This window comes from Pleurodeles waltl, chromosome 3_1 (genome assembly GCF_031143425.1).
Source record: "Pleurodeles waltl isolate 20211129_DDA chromosome 3_1, aPleWal1.hap1.20221129, whole genome shotgun sequence".
Taxonomy (NCBI): Eukaryota; Metazoa; Chordata; class Amphibia; order Caudata; family Salamandridae; genus Pleurodeles; species Pleurodeles waltl.
Window position 1 is genome coordinate 399,134,513 of NC_090440.1, and position 23,147 is coordinate 399,157,659.

The 23,147-nt window shown below is 45.1% G+C and overlaps 1 protein-coding gene across 8 annotated transcripts in view; it reads right to left on the minus strand.

Moving 5' to 3' along the window:
- TP53BP1 (tumor protein p53 binding protein 1) overlaps nucleotides 1–23,147 on the minus strand; it is an 848,450-nt gene that overhangs the window by 482,706 nt on the left and 342,597 nt on the right. For all 8 annotated transcript variants that reach the window (XM_069222604.1, XM_069222600.1, XM_069222601.1 and 5 more), the window contains exon 12: nucleotides 1,421–4,598. In XM_069222604.1, coding sequence (XP_069078705.1) covers nucleotides 1,421–4,598 — 3,178 coding nt within the window. The remainder of the gene's footprint in view (nucleotides 1–1,420; nucleotides 4,599–23,147) is intronic.

Genomic DNA, 23,147 nt, shown 5'->3' on the forward strand with positions numbered 1-23,147 from the left:
CCCACCTGCATTATGACCGTAGACGGAATTCCGCCAGAAGGCTAGTGGAATACCATTGACGGTCATGGCGGCAGACGGCGGTAAGGTGGCGCTGCTGTCAGCAGCAGCGCCGACAGCAGCGCTACGCCAGCAAAACACTGCCGACCATATCATGAGAAATGATATGGCCTGGCGGTGTTTTGCTGGCGGATGCTGCTGCTGACAGCAGCACTGTGTCCCGTCTCCTGCGGAGGACCCCCTGCATGCAGGTAGGTCGGGTTCTCCGTGGTGTGTGCGTGTGTTTGTGTGTGTGTGTGTGTAGGGCTCTGTTTTTGGATGCATGCATGCGGGTGTGAGTTGCGTTGAGTGAATGAGTGAATGTGAGTGTACGTGTATGTTGTGAATGCATGTGTGCGACAATGTATGTTGGTGTGTGTTGCGGTGTGTGGGTATGCATGTGTGCATGCGTGGGTTGCTGTGGGTATGTGTGTGTATGAGTGTGTATGTGGGTGTGTAAATGTGCGGGGGGCAGGAGAGGGAGGGGGAGTGTAGGGGAGGACTCTGAGGAGGGGGAGAGGGAAGGGGAGACCCCTATCTGTGGCAGGGAAGGAATTCCTTGGCACTAATAGTGCCTACCACCATGGTTTTTGTGGCGGTACGCTTACCACGAAAACCATGCAGTAGGCGGGGTCATAATCCTGAGGGTGGGATTGTGACGGCTGCCTTGCTGGACACCAAAGTTTCCAGCCCAGCGGCTGTTACCACCCTGGCGGATGGAGTAGTACACTGGCGGTTTGGCTTGAGCCAAACCGTCAATGTCATAATTTGGGAAAAGGTACCGGCAGCCTGTTGGCAGTACCTTACCCCAAATTACCGCCGACCGCCAGGGTCGTAATGAGGGCCTTAGTCTTACCACAACAAATACTGCTTTATTCAAATTTCTTCAAATAAAGAGAGCAGATAAAAAACATGCTAACACAATAATGAAAATGTCATACATTGGAAATGCAAAGACATCTAATAAAGCAGAATTGTTGAAACCAATCTCAAAAATACACACAAATAGATCACTAGCAAAACGTACTTGAAAACCCCACAACTCCAATGGCCTATTGCCTTATCAGATGAGAATACCTTCTATCAAGAAATACACAAACTAGCCCTGCACTGACAGATTTTAATTTTCATAAAGTGACAGATCAAGTAATTGTTGTTTGAGCCAGTTCCATAATAAATATAAAATACAGTGAAGAGCTCTGAAAACAAAGCACTTTACTTAAGTAAACAAGGTTAAGGGAAAAAACACATATGCATGTATTTTATAATGAAAGTAGATTAACTGTGTCAGACAGATCCAGTGGAGATAGCCCACCTCATATAAAGCATCTCTTCTTCACAAAGCCAATTAAACAAATTTGTATATGAAGGGATATAGACTCACCACTTGAATTGTCACACAGGCTACGTGCAGAACAGTCAGCTAACCGCTCCTGTGAACGTCTTTCTGATCCTATGATTTCCATTTGGCTGGACTTCTTTGGCAAACTATATCCTGAAAGAACAACTTTTGATTCTCTCTGCTTGAGCTCTGGCTGTGAAAGTGGCATTTGTCCAGACCTTTCTGAAACAAGTGGATGAAGTGTTTCCTTAGCTTGCAGCATAAATGGAGCATTTTTCATGCCACTCTGAGGGACTCTAGTCTCCTGGAGTACCATTGGCATATTGTTAACATTATCTTTGGGTGTTTGACATTCCAGGTTTGGCTGTTGTTCCAGGGGTACATTTTTCATTCCCTTTTCAAAAGTTTGGGAATCTTGCAATCCAACTGACACAACTTCCACACTACCACTAACAGTTTGAATTTGAGGACTCACTTGAACATTTGGTGGTACATTAGTTGTGCCTGCTGTTTGTTGCTCTTGATTCTGTGGTACCGGAAGAGGTGCCCCACCCAAAGAAGATTGATGACACTTGGGAAGTGTGATCTGCATAGCTTTTGTGTTGCTTTCAAATGTTTTTTGGGGGCTTTCAGATAGTTCCTCTATTACATCTTTTACAGTCGTTGAAAGGGTGTGCTGAGGACACTCTGTAGTTTCCATTGGCTCATCTTTAACACTACCTGGAGGAGTTTGATGACGAGTAATTTCCATTGGCACATCATTCGCACTTACACATAGCATTTGGTAACCACTATCATGGGGTTCTACTGGCACACTTTTGATTGCTCCTGCAGGATTTGTATGATGCAGTCCGTGCTGGAGATGTTCTTCACAATTCCTTGCAGTACTCTGATTTTTGTCCCCTATCACACTTTTGGATCCTATAGTGCCCCTTTTGAAGCTTGCTGCACATACATGAGTATCCTGACCTGCCACACTGATGAACTCTACTGCAGTAATTTTACTTTCCTGCTGCGATGCTGAAATGTCTTTTCTTATTCCCACTGCTGCGGGGCTCTCCTGTCCTGATGCTGGAATATCTTTTAATACCACTTCAACAGGTGTTTGACACTTCTGATGTGCCGGTTCAGCTTTCACAGTGCCTACAGATGATCGTTGCTCTTTCAGTGTCACAGGGACATCTTTATTTTCTTGTACAGTAGGTCCAAAGCTTCCCTGCATTGTCACAGCAATGTTTTCAACAGTCTTGATACATGACTGCATCTCTTGCACTTTTACAGGTATACTCTCCTTTGCACATAATGCAGGACCTCGACTCTTCTGTTGGTTCACAGATACTTCTTTCACACTGGCTGCACAGGCTGGCATTTCTTTCATGCTACCTGCAGGTGTTGAATTCTGCATTGAAATATCTTTGTTACCACGTGCAGGAGTTCGGTGCTCCTCATTATTTTGGAATGTTGCTGTCATGTCTTCTGGAGTCCCTGCAGTTGTTTGATTCTCCTGCATTGTCAACAGTACATTTTTTCTATTTTCTTCAAATAAACTACTCTTTTGATTGTGCTCCTTTAATTTCATTGAAATATCTTGTGCTTTCACCTCACATACCACAGTCGCTGGATCATTATCTTGCGAAGATGTATCTGAACCTAGGTGTGGACTTCCACTTGGCTGGGCCCTTAGCCTTGCAGATATCTGATTATCCTTCTCTGGAAGGATCGGAGGTAGGAGTCCATAATGGAGTTTACCTCCAGGCTTCTGTTGCTCTTTTGGTGTCTCCATTGTTGTTCTCATATGTTCAGGATGTTGTGGCGTGACCTCCTGTTCAGTTACTGATACATTATTCTTTGGTTCCACAGGCAGAGGCTGCTCAGGTGATTTTTTTTTAAGTGCCACTGATACTCCAGTTTCTTCTGCTGCATCAACTGAATGCTGTGGTTGATTGCTTTCACTCGCTGTTATCAATTTGTCTGCCTTTGCATTTCCAGCACCAGAATGTTCCTTTCCCTGTAAACGCACTGGTACATTTTTTAATCTCCCATTGTCTTCTTTTGTGTCTAGCGGATTATGATCTTCAGATGGTATCGGCTGGTATTCAGATAAAACCGCTAATGTCACTGAAGGATCATTCGCTTTAAGATTTGTTTTGGAACTGGATTCTGCTTCAGCTTCAGACCTTGTGCTCATACTATTGGGACAAAGATTTGCAACAGACTGCACAACAATGGATTCTGGGCAAGTGGGAAGTTTTGAAAATGTTTCTGTGCACTCTTCCGTTGTTATCTTCTTCATGGTCTTTGCTTCTAATCTACCAATGTCAGCATCACCAGATCCTTTCTCCTGTCTCAAAGCTAAGTCTTCTAAAGACTGTTCAAACACTGGAGGATATTTGCTTGTGAAATGCTCTGCTGATGATGCATTAACATCAGTTTCCATTGGCTTGTTTTGTTGTTCGTACACTTTACATTGGAGAGACAACCCATCAGATTGTGTTTGGGATTGAGTGAGATACAGAGCAACACCTTGTGTCATTCCACCTTCCTCACACAATTTTGGCTCTTTTTCTATCCCTTGTTGCTCAGAGGGAGTTTCAGCGACTTCCTCTACAGATGACTCGTTGTTTGAGAGATTTGTGACATGTGAGCACTGCTTCACCGGTTCTGTCTCACTTTCCTGTAAAATACTAAAAGAAGCCGGAGAAGGGTATGATGAGGCTGAAGCTACTTGTTTTTCAGGCCGAGTTTCTGAGGGAACACAAGTTGTTGGCACTTCAGTTTTGTCATTTGTAGGAGCTGATGGGCAAGAGGCTGCTTGAGAAACAACAGCCATTTCTTTTCCCATGGATAAGGATTTAACACATGCCATGGGTTCACTGTCTTCAGTTAGCAAAAGATGAAGGCTGTGCACAGACGAGGATCCCTTTCTTGACTCTGAGGAACTAGAGGTGTGTTCCATGTCTTCTATTTGGGTGCATTCACTATCTTCATAATTTTCCCTTTGTGCATTTGTTTCTCCATCCTCTGCAAAAGACTGACTATGGTCACTTATAGACAGCTGCCACTTAGAGGAATTATCATCTACATTGGACTCTTCATGATTTGCATCCAAACATTCTTCAAGAGATTTAGAGTCTGCTGCTGATGCAGACTCCCCTTCTTGAGTTTTAGTTTTGTCTCTGCAGGGACTTTCATCCAGACTGGGAGTTGGAATGAAATTGTCCTAAACAAGACATAAAAACACACATGAAGAAAAATCTGAATATGTTGATGGCATAACTCTGTTAGTTAAAATATATACGGCCTTGCTGCAACTTACATGAAATAACATGGAAAAGACATGTAAATATGCACCAAATGTGGGTTCAGATGCATCTTTTGAGGTTTGAAAAAACTTTTAAACAGAATATTCATTCTCCAAGCAGCAGGATCTAACTTGGATCCAATCTTTTGTTTCCCACCACAGCCAAAAAGTCCGAATCCACATTCCACATACCTAGTATCCTAAAATGTTTAGCAAAGGTTTTCCCTATCATGATCCTTGTTGATCATTTACGTCTGTTCCCAACAAAGATACTTGAGCAGCAACAAGTAAACTTTCAAATACATGCAGAAGATACACAAGATTTTTCTAGATAGAAAACAACCAAATAACATTACCATCACCTCATTCCTGGACCTAGTGGGGAGGGAGATTCAGAGAGTGGACTAAATTGCTATAAAAAAGGCCAAAGCGATGGACTGTCCGGGCATTGTCGTATTAGAACCCTATGGATAGGAGGTAGGAACAAGGAAGGGATGCCCGTTCTCTCCTCTCCTTTTTGTCATCACAATCGAACCACTGACCTGTAAGATTGGAAATGGGGAGCAGCAAAGAGGTATGACATGATTTTGTTCCTGAACATTAAACGCACAGACATTGATAAAGCGATAAATGCAAATTTCATGGTCTACGGGTGGAATGGAATAAATCTAAAGCCTATTCAGTGCAACGATCTGCAGAGGGAAAAGCAGCTTCCCCTGTAAACTGGTGGTTTAACTGAGAACCTTCAGCATGAAAGATGGATTTGTATGTAAGATTACTTTATCTTTGACATATTTCAGATAATTGTTCTTTGATGGTTAATGCCTGTAGTTTAATTGTTTTAACAGATGTAAGAGTTGGAGTATGTTGCATACCTTGTAAGCACGTATTTGTGGCATGTAGTGCTGTAAATCCACATGCTGTGCATACTCCTGCCCTGTAGTGTTTGGCTCAGATGTTTACAACTTGTTTTTCTTCGAAGAAGTCTTTGAGTCACTGTGACTTCTCCTCTTTGAGGCTGTCGTAGTTTGACTCTTGCTCCAGGCACAACTGCTGGTTTAAGGATGACAGTACTTATGTTTGTAGGCGACTATGCCAATCCTACAACAAATTGCAACTGTCGTCCCAACCCTCCCGGCTCACAAGCAGCACCTCACCAAAAACCCAAAGAGTAAAAGGTGATTTGTGGCAGCCTTTACGCATGGACTCAAGAGTGTGACATCTCAGGGAGTGTTGGAGTTAAACAGAGATTACCCCCTTTCTCATATGAACAACATGTCTCAATCAAATACAGGCAATGAAGTAACGTTTCAATAGGTTTTATTTTAGCAAAATTGCAGTCTGCGATAAGTTGCATGGGCTGCAATGATTAGGATAATGAACAGAGCAAGAAACAGAATGGTAAAGACAAGAGTCATTAGTACAAAGACCCCCACCATCTTGCAATAACATGTAATGACATGAGATATGATATATGTCCTAATACCCTAGCATAATGAACCTAACCTCTAACCTAAAAGAGAGCTAGGTATGTTAAACCTATTCTGCCAATGCCATGTCCATGTCTTAGAACCCTCCTGTGCCTGTTTAGTACCTTCCTTAGGGATGGTACTCTGTAATTCGAGCTTCTTCAGCTTGGTTCCCAAACTATTCCGTCATATACTAGTATAGGTGTCGGAAATAATGTTCGGTAGCTCTTTCTCCTGGTCCAAATGTGGAATTTCTCAGAGATGCTGGCGTATAGCCAGTGCTACCAGTTCCGCTTTGATATTACTGAGTATGATTGAGGAGACTGCATCGAAGTTACGCATTAATTTCATCCCAAAATCTAGGCCTGGTGCAGCCCCGTGCTCATTCTGTATTTGTTTTAACACTTCCGGCAAATTGGCAAATGTCGGGGTACCATGTGTGGTAGTATAAATTACAGCAAAAACTGTACCCCATGTGGCGCAGTCATCCACCGAGGGAACCATCCCAAAGGGCAAGCACATCGTGAGAATTTTAGGTTTCTCCTGTGGTCCCATATGGGGAAACACAGCTTCCAGCTGATTTGTTTTCTGTGCTATCCAGAACGGTATTTTCTCTCGTTCTGTGGGTACCTTACCCATGATTGTATGCACTGTTTGTGGATTAATCCCAGTAGCCAATTGATTTCCAGCAGGTGCTGGTGGAGCTGGACGCGTTGGTGATAGTGTTCAAAGTTCGCATTATGAACTGAACAAGTAGTCTGTAAAGTGTTAATATTTCAAGGTATAAGTTTCGCAGGTCTGCTGCCTGCATGTTTTGTATACCTGGGTGAGGTGTGTATGTGGCAAACATAGGTCACGTTGGTCCTTCGTTATCTAAGGGACCTAATCTCACGGGTTGTATTACATGTGGTAGGATGCCTTCAAACCAGTTCTGATGCTCCTGATAAGTGAGTGGTATTTCATGATACTAGTATGCTTGGTACCGTATTGGTACATTTGCAATTCTGTATGTGTGGAATGTGAATGTAGTGATTTTTCCCTTAGGAAAGTGAACCCAGGAATAAAATGTTTCTGTTTGGTAAGCTTCACTAGCTTCCACTATGAATGTAACATCCCTCTGCTCTTAAGCCATGTGCTACTAGGTGTACAGTTAGAGCTTGTCTAGCATTCCCAGGAATTTGTATGGTGTTAGCCATATTGTGAAATAGGTAAAAGAGATAGAACACCAAATGGGGAGAAAAGTCCTTTTAAGAGTTCGAGCTCGAACAACCTACAGCCTAATTAGGTACTCCCTGTTCTGCGGAGAAGGATCTTCCCCAAGACCACGGACGTCTCCGTATAATGGTACTTAGGGGACTTAAGTATGTGAGACAGTGATAATCGGGGTATCTGTAAATTAGTGGCTAAACACCATTGTTGGTGGCGTCATGTCATAGTTTGATTTTGCTCTAGGCAAAACTGCTGGATTAAGGATGACAGTACTTATGATTGTAAGCACCTATGCCAATCCTACAACAAATCGCAACTGTTGTTCCAACCCTCCCGGCTCACAAGCAGCACCTCATCAAAAACCTATGGACTCATGAGTCTGACATCTCAGGGAGTGTAATGATTAAACGGAGATTACCCCTTTCTGACATGAACAACATGTCTGAATCAAACACAGGCAATGAAGACGATGTAGTAAAGTTTCAATAGGTTTTATTTAGCAAAACTGCAATCTGCGATAAGTTGCATGGGCTGCAATGATTAGGATAATGAACAGTGCAAGAAACAGAATGGTAAAGACAAGAGTCATTAATACAAAGACCCCCACCATCTTGCAATAACATGTACTGACATAAGATATGATATATGTCCTAATGCCCTAGCATCATGAGCCTAACCCCTAACGTAAAAGAGAGATAGGTATGTTAAACCTAATCTGCCAATGCCATGTCCATGAGAAGAGCCCCCAACCCTTTTTACCTTGGAATGAGGTCTCTAGCTTAGACTCTGTAAGGACACGAAGACTGGGTCAGCGTCAAGGCAACGTGCAGCATCGATAGCAGCGATGGCATCTGGTCGGAATCCCTCTGACTATCTGTTTAAGTGAGGATTATTTATACAGGTCTGCTTGGAACCCTGACGTAGGTATATTCTCAAACAATAGATAACAAGACATGCTTGGGACGGTAATTTAAATAAACAATTTCCCCGAAAGCGTGAAGAGGGAAAGTACCTAATGTGAACACCTACAGTTTATCTTTGTCGCTTGATATTGACGCCATAGCGCATTGGCACCGATAACGCAAACTAAAACATGGGCCTAACTAAAAACAAGGTAGCCATCTTAAAATATTTAATTAAATAAATGTGCTAAAAGAGAGCAAGCTAAGTAGGGTAAAAGTCACTAGGTGACGGGGGCACGAGTCTGCAAGCCAAAGGCTAAGCTAACTCCTGTATCCCATTAAAACAAACTAGGATTCACTACAAGGTATTGCACATGTCCCTTGGCTCCATCTTCAGATTGGTTTTCTCATGTCAAGTGCAGGTATAGTGGAGCTACAAATAGCCAATAGTGATAATAATCCAATGTCAATGTAAATAAAGTGAATATTTGAATTTTATTAGTATTACCTGGAACAACCAGTGAATTCCAGGGAGGTGGCGGGTGCATTTAATCTACAGCACTACAAGCCATGAACAGATGCTCCCAAAGTAAGTGACATTATCACAGACTGTTAAGTAGTTCTACCCACGCCGTGGATAGTCAATGGGCATTACAGGCATTTGAAATAAAGGTCTTAGTATATCTTGTCCTACACATGCCTGCTGGCGTACAAAGCCATCCACACTGTAATATTAAGTAACTGTGTGTGGTATTGACCAAGTAGCTGCTTTACAAATATCAGCTATAGGAATGTTAACTAAGAAAGCCATAGAGGCACCTTTCTTCCTAGTAGAATGTGTCACTTGGGGTGGAGGAGGGACAGTAAAGTCATCTTGTTGTAACAAGTTTCAATACACTGGACTACTCATCTAGCAATCCTTGCTTTGGATAGAGCATGACCCTGTCAGGATTGGAAAAATATGATTGAAAAAACGATTTAGTTCTGTCAATGTGGTATAGTAATGCTCTCTTTACATCTAAAGTGTGAAATGCTCTTTCTACTATCAACTGTGGATTTCAAAAGAAAACTGGCAACTCAATTGTCTGATTGAGGTGAAAGGATAACAGAACTTCAGGGAAAAACTTTGGACTGGGTCTTAGGACAATCCTGTCCTGATACAGTTGAAAAATCGGCTCTTGTAGAGTGAGCCCTTGTATTTCACTAACTCGCCTTAGTGAGGCAACTGTCACTAGAAATGCAACTTTCCATGAAAGGAACTGAAATGGACATGGGTGTAAAGGCTCAAAGGGGAGGCCCCATGAGCCTAGTTGGTACCACATTAAGATTCCAAATTGGAGCAGGTGGAGTTCTTGGAGGTATTATCCTTTTAAAACTTTCCATAAACACTTTGAAAATGGAGATTCTAAACAGTGAAAGGTGTTCCTTGTTTTGTAGATATGCAGCAATGGCTGCAAGGTGAAGGCATATAGATGTATAGGCTAGGCCTGACCGCTGAAGATGTAGAATAAAGTTTGTACTGTAGTGTTGATATGATCAATGTACTGTGCAGAACAATAGCTACCATTTATCTGCATAGCAGGTTCTGGTTGTAGGGTGCCTTGCCAATTTAAGGACGTCCATACATTCTGATGGTATGTTTAGGTACCCAAACTGTAGGACTGCAGGAGCCAGATTGCTAGATTAAGTTGTTTGTGATCTGGGCGTCTGATTACCAAGTGATTTTGTGCGAGAAGGTCCTGCCTGTTGGGAAGTTTATCTTGGGGGACCACCAACAATATGAGTAGAGTGGTGTACCATGGTTGTCAGGCCCAGGTTGGGAATACCATTAAAATTAGGGTGAGAGAGGTTTGCCTGAGCTTCCTCACCACATATGGAAGTAGTGGGAATGGCACAAAATTGCATGAAAATATCCTTGACCAATTCATCCAGTTTTTTGCCTTGTGACTGTGGGTGATGATTCATGGCGGTGAAGTGTTGGCTTTTTCTGCTGTTCCTCAGATTTGGAAGTACTGCTGAAGGACTTGTGGGCGGAGCTACCACTTGTGGACTTGTTGCTGTATCCTGCTTAAGAGGTCAGCATACCCACTGCCTACTCCTGGGAGATATTCTGTCAGAAGGTAAATGTGTAGGTGTACTGCCCATTTCCACATCCTTTGGTTTAGCTGTAATAGCTCAAGGGAATTATTGCCCCCTGTTTCTGTATGTAATACTTCACTCTTATGTTGTATGTTTTTATGAGGAAAACTTTGTGATGAATGTACAAGAGGAAGGCCCTGAGCACCAGATCAATTGTTAGGCGCTCTAAAAACTGATGTGATGAGTCCATTGTTAAACAGTCCATACTCTTTGGACTATCATCTCCAACATGTGTGACCCCCAAGATTTGAGTGGTGCGTCCATGGTAATGATCAATTGTGGGTTTGGGTCCATGAAAGCCCTTTCCTGCAGCCGATTGCTGCTGTGCCACCATTGCAGGGAACGGTGAACTAAGGGTGGAATCAACACTAGATACTCCAGATTACCCTCCGCTTGTGACCACTGTGACACTATGCACTCCAGTAGAGGGCCCATGTGCAGTCTGGCATAGGGTACAATGGCTCTGCAAGAAGCTATCATACCTACGCGTTGCATTACCGGCCTGACTGTCAGACAATAATGTGGTACAAAAAGAGCCAGTTGGCTCTGGAGATTAAGAACCCTTTGGAGATTGGGGCAGGCTTTTGCTGTGACAGAGATGGGGTTTGCAGCCAAATAGGGTTGAAACTGAATGTAGTTCCAAATGAGACTTTGTGGCATTTATTGTGAATCTGAGTTTGTGGAGCAGGGAGATGGTGTCTTGTGTATCCTGTACACATTTGGCTCTGTTGCACTCTTTATCAGTCAATCATCCAAACAGGGAAAGATATGGATCCCGGGTCTCCTTCGGTGAGTTGCTACTCCTTGAAGACATTTTGTGAATAACCTTAGAGCTACTGTGGATCCAAAGTCCAGTACTTTGAAATGATAATGCAGGCCACTTACAGCAAACCTCGGGCATTTGTGGTGAACAGAATGGATGCGGATGTGAAAATATGAGACTTTGAGATCGAGGGCTGTCATGAACTCGGCTTCCTGTAAAAGCAGGATTACAGCCTGAAGGGTCACTATATGAAAAGTTTCCAATAGGATGTTTCATTTGAGAGCCCTGAGGTCTAGTATCGGCAGTAATGTCTCGTCCTTTCTTGGATGTAAGAAGTATAGGAAATACACTCCTCTGCCTTGATACAGGTTTGGGACTGAATAGAAGGCCCCTTTTGTAAGGAGTGCCATTACTTCTTCCATCAGAAGATGTCATGTGTTTGCGTGGAGGAATGTTTGGCAGGGTTGTTAGGAGCTCAAGACAATAACCAGGCTGTATAACTGAAAGAACCTACTGGTCGGAGCTGATGTCTGCCCAGTGTGTCTGGAACCTCAGTATTCTTCCCCCAACAGGTGCTGTGTGATCGCGGGAATGAGAGGGGAGTCACTGCTTGGTGGTGGAGGCACCCCTTAAATGGTGTACCTCCATCTTTCCCTCTGAATCCCTTGTCTCTATATTAGCCTCTGCCAAAACCTGTTGTTGTGTTTGATAAGATTGCCCCTGGTCTGAGGGGGATAGTTTACCTTCACCCCTCCACTGCTGCCCCTAAAAGGACTGGCATGGAGTGGATTTTTGTAGTGCGCCCATTGCCTTTGCTGTCTTAGTGTACTTAATCTTTTCCAACATTTCATCGACCTGGGGACAAAGAGATGTTTCCCATCAAACAGGACAATTAACCAGGGTTGTTGCACCTCCGGTTTGAAACCTGAAATGCGCAGCCACACATGCCCCCACAGAAGCATTGCAGAGTTGATAACTCTTGCTAAAGTGTCAGCCGCATCAAATGTGCATCTAATGGGCACATTAGGTATAAGTTTTCCTTAATTAACAAGATCATCCCCCTTCTTTTTATACTCATCTGTGAATATGTTGGAGAAGATATTCCATCTCTTCCCATAGAAAGCAGTTCTACAGAGTTGGCAAGCCACCAATGAGACTGGCGTTGCCTACAGCCACCCTCTTTCCCGCAGCTTCAATCCGCTTATTTTCCTTGTCAGGAGAGGGGATTCTCATGTTGCTTGTGCAGCTGTCAGTTTCTGAGTGTTAGGCACAACTAAATAATCTGGTGAGGGATGTCCTCTAATTTATAATATATCTGGGGGTGATGGTTTATGTTTTCTCTCTACCCTAGGAGTGAGTACCCCACTTTTTAACAGATCTTGAACATCTCCATAGACAGTTTTAGCATCAACTTTATCATAGGGAGATACTGAACATGTCCTCTCTGTTCTGGACAAAGTCTCTACTAGAACTTCCTCCTCTTCGGGGGTAACATGCATATCTACTTTACGGTATACTGCAGTTCTGTGTAGGGCATTGTGGTAACTTGTGGTGTCGTCTGGAAATGATAGCTCAATAGGGATGTGTTCTAAATCCAGGTCATCCTGTGGGTCAACATTATAGTCTTTTTGAGGATTTCTGGGGCTCTGTGGGTAGTCAGAAGGCCCTTCCAAATCACTCTGAAGAATAGGGAACTACAATCCCAGTAGATGAATGTGTAGGAGATCGTGACTGAAGGAAATGTACTGGTGAGCTCTGTGGTAAAGTTGGTGGTGGGGGGGTGGGCGGAGCTTGCCAAGCCGCAAGATGGCCGCATTGTAGCAGAGCTCCACCGGCTACCCAACGATCCGGACAAAATACTGCGGGCCACACCCGATGTCTCGGGTTTCCTAAAGTGGCAATCACTGCGTAAGTAACTGGAGGAAAGATTGAAGCCGTCTGGCGCCTCCAAAGTGGTCCGGTGCAATTGCCGGGCCGTACGGAGGTACCGAGGGCGTGAGCCAGGGCCGGACGGAAATGGCCTGGATGGAACGCGACGGCGCTGGAGTCCGCTTGCGCGCACACCGCGGGTGAGGTCCGGTGGCGACTGGGGGTGTTCTTGACCGTACCCGGGATCCGCTGTGGGGTGCGGTCAGGAGCGTCCCCGGGCAGAACCGCGAGGTGGCGGCGGCCTCCGTGGTGTGCCGTTTGTGTGCATCAGCGCGCCGTGGCGGGGCCGGCTGCATGAAGAGAGGCGGTGGGGCCGCGATGAGGACCTTGAGGTGAGGCGCCAGCAAAACTGAAATAGTCGCAGAGACCCTCCGCTCTGTGTGGACAGAGTCAGACTGAACTGCCCAGCGGGAACGGGGATGAACAGGGTCCAAGGGTGATACTGTTGTGCTTGCTGGAGTGACTTAGGGAGCGAGCTCAATTTTGCTGAAAGCAGGCCCCTACGAATGCGGACCTTGGCACGCTGATTGTTACTGGTCCCCGGGTTGGACATCGCGAATTCGGTGGATGGCAGGGAGGCACTGATTGAGGCGGGTGCGCCTCGTCTAAGCAACACCTGTTCTGAACCCCCTGATCGGAGGTGTCGACCCCGCGGAGTTGCCCTCGACTGTGGTAGGGACACCGCACCTACAACATTGTAATAACTCAACAAGTAAATTCATTGGAGATGGTGGGATCGCCACACAGAGGGGAAACTAACACGTGGCACCATGGGGAAAACCGACAAAGCCCAGGCTAAACTACACTTTGAACGGCGCAAAACGTTCAGCCAAACCAGGGAGGTCACAGAGACTGAGCTGGAGAAGACCTCAGAGGTCCCTGCTCATGAAGCTCAAGACCTGCGACATATTTTGGCAGCTATGCAACAAAGTTTAACCCAAATAGATGGTAAAATCGACTCTCTATCGTATCGCATGGACAGAATGTCTGAGCGGCTTAATAAGCAGGCGGAGCGTTTAGACCAAACGGAGAGAAGAGTATCAACTGCAGAAGATGGGGAAACAGCACTCGCCACTGGACAACTAAAGGTTAGCACGGAGCTGGGTACTCTCAGACACAAGATGGATGATTTGGAGTCCCGCTCTTGAAGGAACAACCTTCGTATTGTGGGAATAGCGGAGTCCACATAGATTGCAAATATGGAGAACTTCATCGAAAACCTGCTGATACAGCTGCTGGGTCGGGAAACCTTTTCGGCGATCTTTGTGGTGGAACGGGCACATAGATCCCTGTCGACTCGCCCACCGCCGGGGGCTCCACCTCGACCGGTGATAGCGAGACTGCTGAACTATAGAGACCGGGATGTGGCGCTGAGGCGAGCACTAGAGTTGAAAACTTTGCAATACGAGGGGATGTCCTTCTCACTGTACCCAGATTTCACATTGCAGGTACAGGAATCGAGGAAGCAATTTCTGACAGGGAAGAAACAACTAAGAGCACTGCAATTGGACTACAGAATGTTATACCCAGCCAAATTGAGAGTGGATGTTGACAGAAGTACAATATTCTTTACTGATCATAAAAAACTGGAACAATTTGTGAATCGTAAGCTAGCGGATAAGAGAATCGCTCCAGCAGCGGATCCGGCAGATGATTAATCCAAGTTGAGGGTTTGATTGTAAAATTATTCCTGTTGAAGATTTGATTAGAGCACTAACTCTGCGAAGGGTGAGTTAATTATAGGCATAGACCTATTGCGCAGGGTTATTAACCATCATAACAAGTTTTGAGGACGTTTAATGGTAGCAGTTAGCCACACGCATTTCACGCACTAGATAGGACATTCCCTGGGGCATTGGAGTGGTCCGTTGGTAATATGTACAGGTAGCCGCATTACAGAATTATTAGCTAAGGCGAAGCAACATCCGCCTTCATGTGTGATCCACTTATAGTTTTGTTGGGGATTGTATTAAATGGGTAAGAGGTGGGGAGATTCGGAGAGTAATAACTAGATGGGCAGGTTGGGGTTTGGCCTATTGTGGGAGGGGGGTTGGTGTGCTGGAAGTTGTTGAAACTGTAATGTTTGAAAAGTTATATATAGTGAAGCAGACAAAATGCAGACGAGTACTATGCACAGTCGGATCTAGAAAATCAACTAGGGAATTAGATGACTCTAGCGAATACTACTACTGATTTACAAAACTGTCCTCATAGGATTAGGTTGGTTACCTGGAATGTGAGGGGACTTAACGATGCATGTAAAACTCGTGAGGTAGTTGCATACTTACATCGACACAAGGTTGATATTGCAGTTCTGCAGGAGACACTCTTGGCCCTGAATAGCCCTATGCTCACTCCTCGCAGAATGCAGGGGCAGTTCTTGGCTGCAGGTTACACAACTCACTCTAGGGGTGTCCTATTGTGGGCCTCCCGTGCATCTGCCATTGACTTTGGGGGGGTGGAAACAGACCCTGGAGGACGATATGTGGCGGCAAAATGTAAGGGGAGAGCTTTAACCTTTTTACTAATAGGAATATATAGACCGAATTACGTCGACCCTCAGTTCTACAGAGACCTAGCTGCGCGGGCGATGAAATGGGGGGACCGCCCACAGCTTTGCTGACACCCACATTAGATAGATTGGGGGTAGAGCTAGGGGCCCGGCTGCTACTGCACGCGCAATACTAGACATAATGGTTAGTATGGGACTGGTGGATGTCTGGAGATATAGACACCCAGAGAGAGGAGGCTATACTCATTACTCAACAGCTCACGACTTGTACACGTATAGATCTGTGGTTAGTCTCTTGCAGCCTGTTACACAGAGTGACACCCGAAGCTCCTTGGCCTCGAACTTATTCAGACCATTCGCCGGTCCCAATATTACTGGCCAATGCAATCAGGGAATTTTTCCAGCTCAATAAAGGGTCAGTCGTCAGAGTAAGCACAGTCTGGGAAACATTTAAGGTGTACATAAGAGGGCTCACTATGTCTAAACATGCGGGTGTACTCCGGTAAATACGAAGGCGACTACAACTATTTGAAGGTGAATTATCCCAGCTAGAGCAAGAACATCGGGACACTGCGGATGTACATATATTAGGACATATTTGTGCTAAGTTACAAGAATTTCAAGAGACAGCCCTCTTTGAAATTTGACATATGGGGAAGTATGCGGTTGCCCGAGCGTATGGGAAGTTCTAGCGAATTTAATCCCCCCAGTTGAAGTGCCAATCTAATTAACAATGCTGTGGCTGCTGATGGTAGCGTGGTCGGTGACCCTGAAAGTGTAGCTACTAGATTTCATGAATATTACCAAACTTTATACACTACCAAAGGTGACCCTGATCCAAATGCTATAAGGGACTATCTCACTCACATTGTACTGCCAAAACTGTTGGATGTCGATAGAGCGGCTCTCGGGGCACCATTTACTCTGGGTGAAATAGCAAAGGCGTTGGGGGGAATGGCTGAAGGTAAGGCCCCAGGCCCTGATGGCTTGACTGTGTATTTCTACAAAGCATACCAAACTTTGATACTCCCACATTTAAAAGAGGTGTTTGAGGAGATGGTGGCGGACGGGTGCATGCCTCCATCAATGCGGGAAGCTAAGATAATCACACTACTTAAACCAGGGAAACCACCTGAACAATGCTCCTCCTACAGACCACTATCGTTGTTGAATGTAAATGTCAAGATATATGCTAAAATTTTAGCAGACCAGCTGGCCAGGGTGTTACCCCTACTGATTAAATCAGAACAGGCAGAGTTTGTTCCCGGCCATAATTTAACTATGAACCTACGCAACTTATTTGGCACTATAGAGAACATTAACACCAATATACAAGCTGTAGCAGTCTTTTAGGACGTGGAAAAGGCGTTTGACTCAGTGGAGTGGGACTTCTTGTGGGCTGCGCTGCGGCGGTTCGGAGTGGGGGACACGTTTCTGCACCTGATATCCACATTGTACAGGGATCCCGAGTTCAGGTTAACGGCACATTAACGGAAGCGTTGGACATCACTAGAGGTACCAGACAGGGATGCCCGCTTTCCCCCCTATTATATGCATTGGAACCTCTGGCTTGTGCCTTGAGGGAATATCATTGTCACTGAGGCCTTAATTTTAAACATTATACAGTTGTGATTTCTGCATACGCTGATGACACCTTATTGTATATCAAAGACCCAGGGCACAATGCCACCCCGATGCTCCAAGAAATAGTGCGATATGGCGCACTGTCCGGACTTAAAGTAAATTGGGGAAAATCAATGATGTTTCCGCTGACTCCGGCCACAAAGCAGACAGAGGTGGGTTTCCCACTCAGATGGGAAACTGGGTCCGTTAGATATCTGGGAATTAAAGTTCATACTGACCCTAATATTATTGTAATGGATAATTATGACACAGTGATGGCGAAATTGGTGACTGATGTGGAGAGATGGATTCGACTCCCATTGTCCTTGCTTGGTCGTGTAGCGTTGATGAAAATGGTGGTATTACCACGCTTTCTCTTCCTATTCCAGAATATACCGATGGTGCCGCCTAGAAAATATTTCACCACATTAAGATCATTACTGATAAGACTAGCCTGGGCAGACAAGCAACCCCGGGTGCAGTGGCGTGTACTAACCTTACCATGCGAGCTGGGCGGGATAGGGGCCCCAGATCTAGAGACCTATAGTGTGGCGGCCCGGGCTGTGGTGGCGCAGACTTGGCTTCACTGACCGGATGACACCCCATTTCTTAAGATAGAGAGAGAGCTGGCCTCGCCGGCGCCGTTACAGGGCGAATTATAGCACACCCGAGCAGGCGATATAATGTATTGGCCTCCCTGGACTCGGTGGCGAATGCATGGCAGGAAGTCGTGTGTAGGCAGGGATTGGTTTTATTGTACTCTCCACATGTGCCGTTGAATTGCTGCACTTGGTTTCCACTTTGGCGCGATAGTAAGTTGATACACACCCTGAGCGAACTAGGCATTAACACAATGGGGGATTTATCTGAAAACCACATAATGAAACACTGGGAGCGGGAGAGGAACGAGGCTGTTGAGCCGACCCCCCTACATCAATTTCAGTATTATAGGGCACGGCATGCACTAGCACAGCTTTTAGGTGAAGACATGCAGGAGCCCCCCCGAGGTCATGTCGCTCTCTTTGGTCCTGCAGGGGAGTTGTTTGAGACGCTTGGTGTCCCGTCTATATGCACTGATGCAGGAATCAAGGGCCCACGAGCTCTCAAAAGCCCGACTGGAGTGGCAAAGAGATCTGGGTGTGCAGATTACGGATATGCAATGGTGTTACTGCTGTGCTAAAACACGCTCTGTTTCCTTGAATGGTAGACATCGACTTATCTACTTCAAATTCCTTAACAGAATATATTATACCCCACTCCGCCTGCATAGATATGGACTGCGTGATAGTGCGAACTGCCCTAGATGTGGGGCCGAACGGGCTGATTTCCTACATATGGCCTGGACGTATGAAGGAATGAAAGGCTTCTGGAGGGCAGGTATTAACGAATTAGAAGCTATAGTTGGGGAACCAATAGAAGCTGGACCATTCTTGGCACTTGTAGGATGGGATGGCCACTTACCGAAGGCTATTCGCAAACTGGTGGCAATGGGGTTGTTGCTTGCTAAGCGCAGGGTCGCCATGCGGTGGGACCGTGGACCGATTCCTAAGGTGGATGAGTGGCACAGAGATATGGCGTATTGTAACACGCAAACAGATAATTACAGTGAGCTACTTCCCCCTGCAAATAGGCCAGCAGAATTCTGGGATGTATACAAACAATACCTTATAGGAAAAGAAATGGGGGAACCAGAGGGCGAGAAATCTGAATGACATATTGAACATGGTTATTGATATATGTAAAAGTTGAGCTTACCAGTTGTACATATAAACAATTGAAGGTCTCTGTATTGAATGTTCTGGAGGGTGAAGCCTATCCATTAAGAGGACACAATATGGCATATGGATTGTATGAGTTTGCAAATGCATAATCTTGTACTGCTTCACTTGTTTGCATAAAAGTATAAATAAAGTTTATACATTTTTTATTTTTTATTTTTAAAGTTGGTGGTGGGGGACTGGTGCCTTTGTTCACCATGGGCTGCTTTGGGGGTGGAGCACCAAATGCTATCCAACTCAAGCCCCCTCTCCTTAGGGGCAGTGAGTTTCCCTGTCATTTGGTCAGTTATCTGCGGCCTCTTGTCCAGGACCTGATGAAGCTTTTCAAGTACTGGGCCCGCTCCTTTCTCGGCAGCCTGATGCCTCATAGTCAGCTTTGGTTTTGGCACCAAACTGTTCTTGTGAGAGCTTTTGGAATGACTCTTCCATGACTTTTCCTTTGACGTGATGGTTTTGGTTCAGACGGCTTTGGCGCTAGAGACTTTAATGCTAGGGTTTCAGTACTGATCACATTGGCTAGGCCCGGCATCTGAAGGTCTGTGACTTCGATGCCTCCGCTCCATGCTTGTTCTTGTGACTCAGAGCCTGATCAGCATTGAGAGGCTTCTCATCCTTTCACGGCTTCGACACCTCGTCTCTGTGTCAACTGGAAGAACCTAGTAGCGGACACTAAGACCTATGTTAAGCAGTGGGCTGCTGCGCCAATCCACTCTAAGGCATGGCTCTGGTAAGTCTTGTAATCATGCTTTGTGTGCAGGGCCTGAAGGGGTAACAGTACTCACAACCCATGACACGGTCTTCAGGCCTGTGGTTGTTTCTGGCTTGAAGTCAAGTCCCTTTCAATAGGAAAACAATGGCTGCCCCGCACTACTGATGGTTCCGGTGTCAATGTTGGAGTCTCCAGATGCAACATCCTGCAAGCTACCAGATAACTTGCACAGATGATCTCTTCTCCCTTCTATACCTCCTGTTCACCTGTGGCCTTCATACTGTGGGCAACACCTTATGCCCAATGGCATTTTAAATTCCTTTTTCATTTAAACTGCTGATACACTGCACAATCCTGGTCGTTGTGCTCCAGAGAGTGAGAGAAATTATAGACTGGATGTCAATCATTGTGTAGGTATTTGGCACTGCACTGAGGGAACTTTCGAAATGGAGTCCGATCCACTACCCCTCCCAGGATCTTCTCTGATCGTGATGGAAGGCGGCAAGTACTCAATGAGTTGGTTCCTCGGAGACTCGTCACTGTTGTCTTGACCGCATTGCGGGATGAATTCTTGACGATGGTGTTAGTTTCTCGCGGTCCGGAAGACCTCAATAAAGGGCACTGAAACAAGCTTGAATGACCACATCCAAGCCAGATAACAAAGAAAAACTATTTGAAGATGGAGTCAATGACATTACGCATTACCCCGAAGAGGAGTGATCACAGAATCACTAGACCCAAATTTAAAAGGAAAAAAACAAGTTGTAAACGTCCGAACTTAACACTAGATGGCAAAGCATGCGCATCTACAGCCACTCCTGCAACAAATATATGCTATTTTGCAATAAAGGTACTTCCATTGCACCTTAGGTTTGGGCTCCAGGACTTATTTTCTACTTATGCCTACTAATCCTCCTACAGTATGGGGCATCAACCAGGAGTCTCCAGTGATCTCTGTCCTGGGCTTTTCTTTCATTCTAATTCTAGGTGTAACCCATCTCCTTTCAGTCAGCCACACGGCCAGGTGTTTTGTTGGCTTCCTCCTTTTCCTTTCCCTTTAGGGTTCGAGGTAATGGTTTCCCTGGTGGTGTTTGATGCAGGCATGTGGAGGCTTGTAATATGACCTATCCAGCTACAGTGTTTTCATGATTACTTCATAAGCAGGGAGTTAGAAAGTCTGCTGCCATAGGTTGTTGTTGCTGATGGTTCTTGGCCAGCAGGTTAGATGGATTTTCCACAGAGAGGTGTTGATGAAGGTCTGGGCTTTTTTGGTGGTGGTCACTGTTGTCCTCCAAGTTTCTGCTCCATAAAGAAGGGCTGATTTTACGTTGGTGTTAAACAGCCTATCTTGGTTGGCAGCGTTAGGTCATTAGAACTACAGGTCTGCTTTAGCTGAATGAAGGCAGCCCATGCAGAGTCTTGCCTTGATGTCAGTGTCTGTGCTGTCCTGCTTGTCTATGACACTGTCCAGGTAGGTGAAGGCCTCAACCTCTTCCAGTGCATCACCTGCAAGAGTGACTGCAGTTGTGCTGGCTGTGTTAGCCTTCAGTATCTTTTCCCCTGTGGATGCTGAGGCCAAGTTGTGCTGATGCGGCTATCCAAGCTGTCGAAACCCTCCTCATAGTCACTGAAATTGACATGGGGGGGAGAGCATTCCGTCGACTACTCCATGATGATGCACAGTGTTGCAATCTGTTCTGTGCAGGATCTATCTTTGCAGAAGCCAGCTTGCTGGTCTCGCAACGGAGCGTTGACTTGTTCCTTCATTCTGTTCAGGTTGACTCTGTTGAACACTTTGCCCTGGGTTGATAGAATAGTTATCTCACTGTAATTTGCACAGTTACTCAGGTCACTTTTTTTTTTTTATTTTATTTTTTTTAATAGAAATCGTGATCAGATATCCCTCCTTCCAGTCTCATGGCACCTTTTCCTTTTCCCAGATCCTTCCCAACATGAGGTAGAGCATGTTTACTGATGTTTCAAAATCTACTGATGTTTCAACATGAGGGCTCAAATAAGCTCTTCATTAATTGAAAAAGCACAGTGTTCAACTTTCAGGGCACTTGTTACTCTTGCCTAGATGAACTGGAGGTGCTGCCCATGGGTTCTGAAGCTCTGTCTACAGATGCTCAGCCACCAGTGAGTTGTTACTTAATTTCCCTTTGTCTGTTAAGGCAGCAGTCATTTGCAAATACGCTTGTGGATGCTGATCTGGAGGGACTTCTCTTCAGGGCTTTAGAAGCCACAGGCTGACAATTACCTGCAGCTCCCACCTTTTCATGAAGGCATCTGTGGTCATTATGAAGGTAAAAGAGGTGAGAAGGTAACAAAGTACCTCGAGTTGTGTTCGTTTTGTTCGTCTACCAACAGGGTAAAGGATTTATTCTGTGATTTTCGTAACATCCTTGAAGGTACTTTGGGATTGGACCTCTGCGAGTCCGGATGTGGTCTCATAAGTAGACTGCAGTTGGACACTAGAAGAATGTAGAGGATATTATCTTGTGTATGAACTTGTAATTACGGACTGCTGTGATGTGAGGTTGCTGAAATTCCTCTGCAGTCATTTCAAGAAGAGGTAGCCATTCTCCCAAGGGATATATGCTTTCCCCAAATTCCTAGGAATGCTAGTCACCATCATGGAGGACTTCACAGTATTGAAGGTAGCACCTAGGTGGTTGGAGAGTTGCAAAAAACAAAACACCATTACTGCATTCTAGTTGCTGGCTCTGATGAGCAGATCATTCAGATCCGGATACACATAGTAGTTCCTTTTTCTGAGGTGTACTGTCACTGACTCTAGGCGCTTAATCAAAATAAAGGGTGTGACTTTCAGGTCAAAGCGGAGGACACTGAATTTGTAGTAGCAATACTCTACTTGTAAGTGTACAAACTTTTTCTGCTGGGGATATTTTGGGATGTGAAAATACACATCTTGAAGATCAAGTGACCTCATGTAGAACCTCTCTACAGAAGCAGCTTGAGTACGTTTTGAAGAGTTACCTTCAAAATAACTGCTTCATCAGCAATATGTTCGGACACTTGAGATCCAGTATGCGTCTCCATTCTCCTTAGTAATTCTTGAGAAGGAAGAACCTTAAGTAGAACCCTTTATTGCACTGGGGAACAGGATTGAGGTTAGAAATAATTTCTGCCACTAGAAGAGAAAGCTGTTGATGAACTTCCCACATGGGTGGGGTCACAGGAGAATTTTGGGTGGGTAGCCAAAATGGTTTATTTGGTATTTTTCACACTAGGAGAACAATTCATAAGGATAACTCACTACATAAGCTGCTAACCAAATTACATTTTTCCATTATTCAGCACCAAGTTGATGAACTTTCCACATGGGTGGGTGGTTTTTTGGGTGAATTTCAAAGTATGTGCATCGTGCACTACATCCACAACCCTCTTGTCTGTGGTGACTGAAGCCCACTC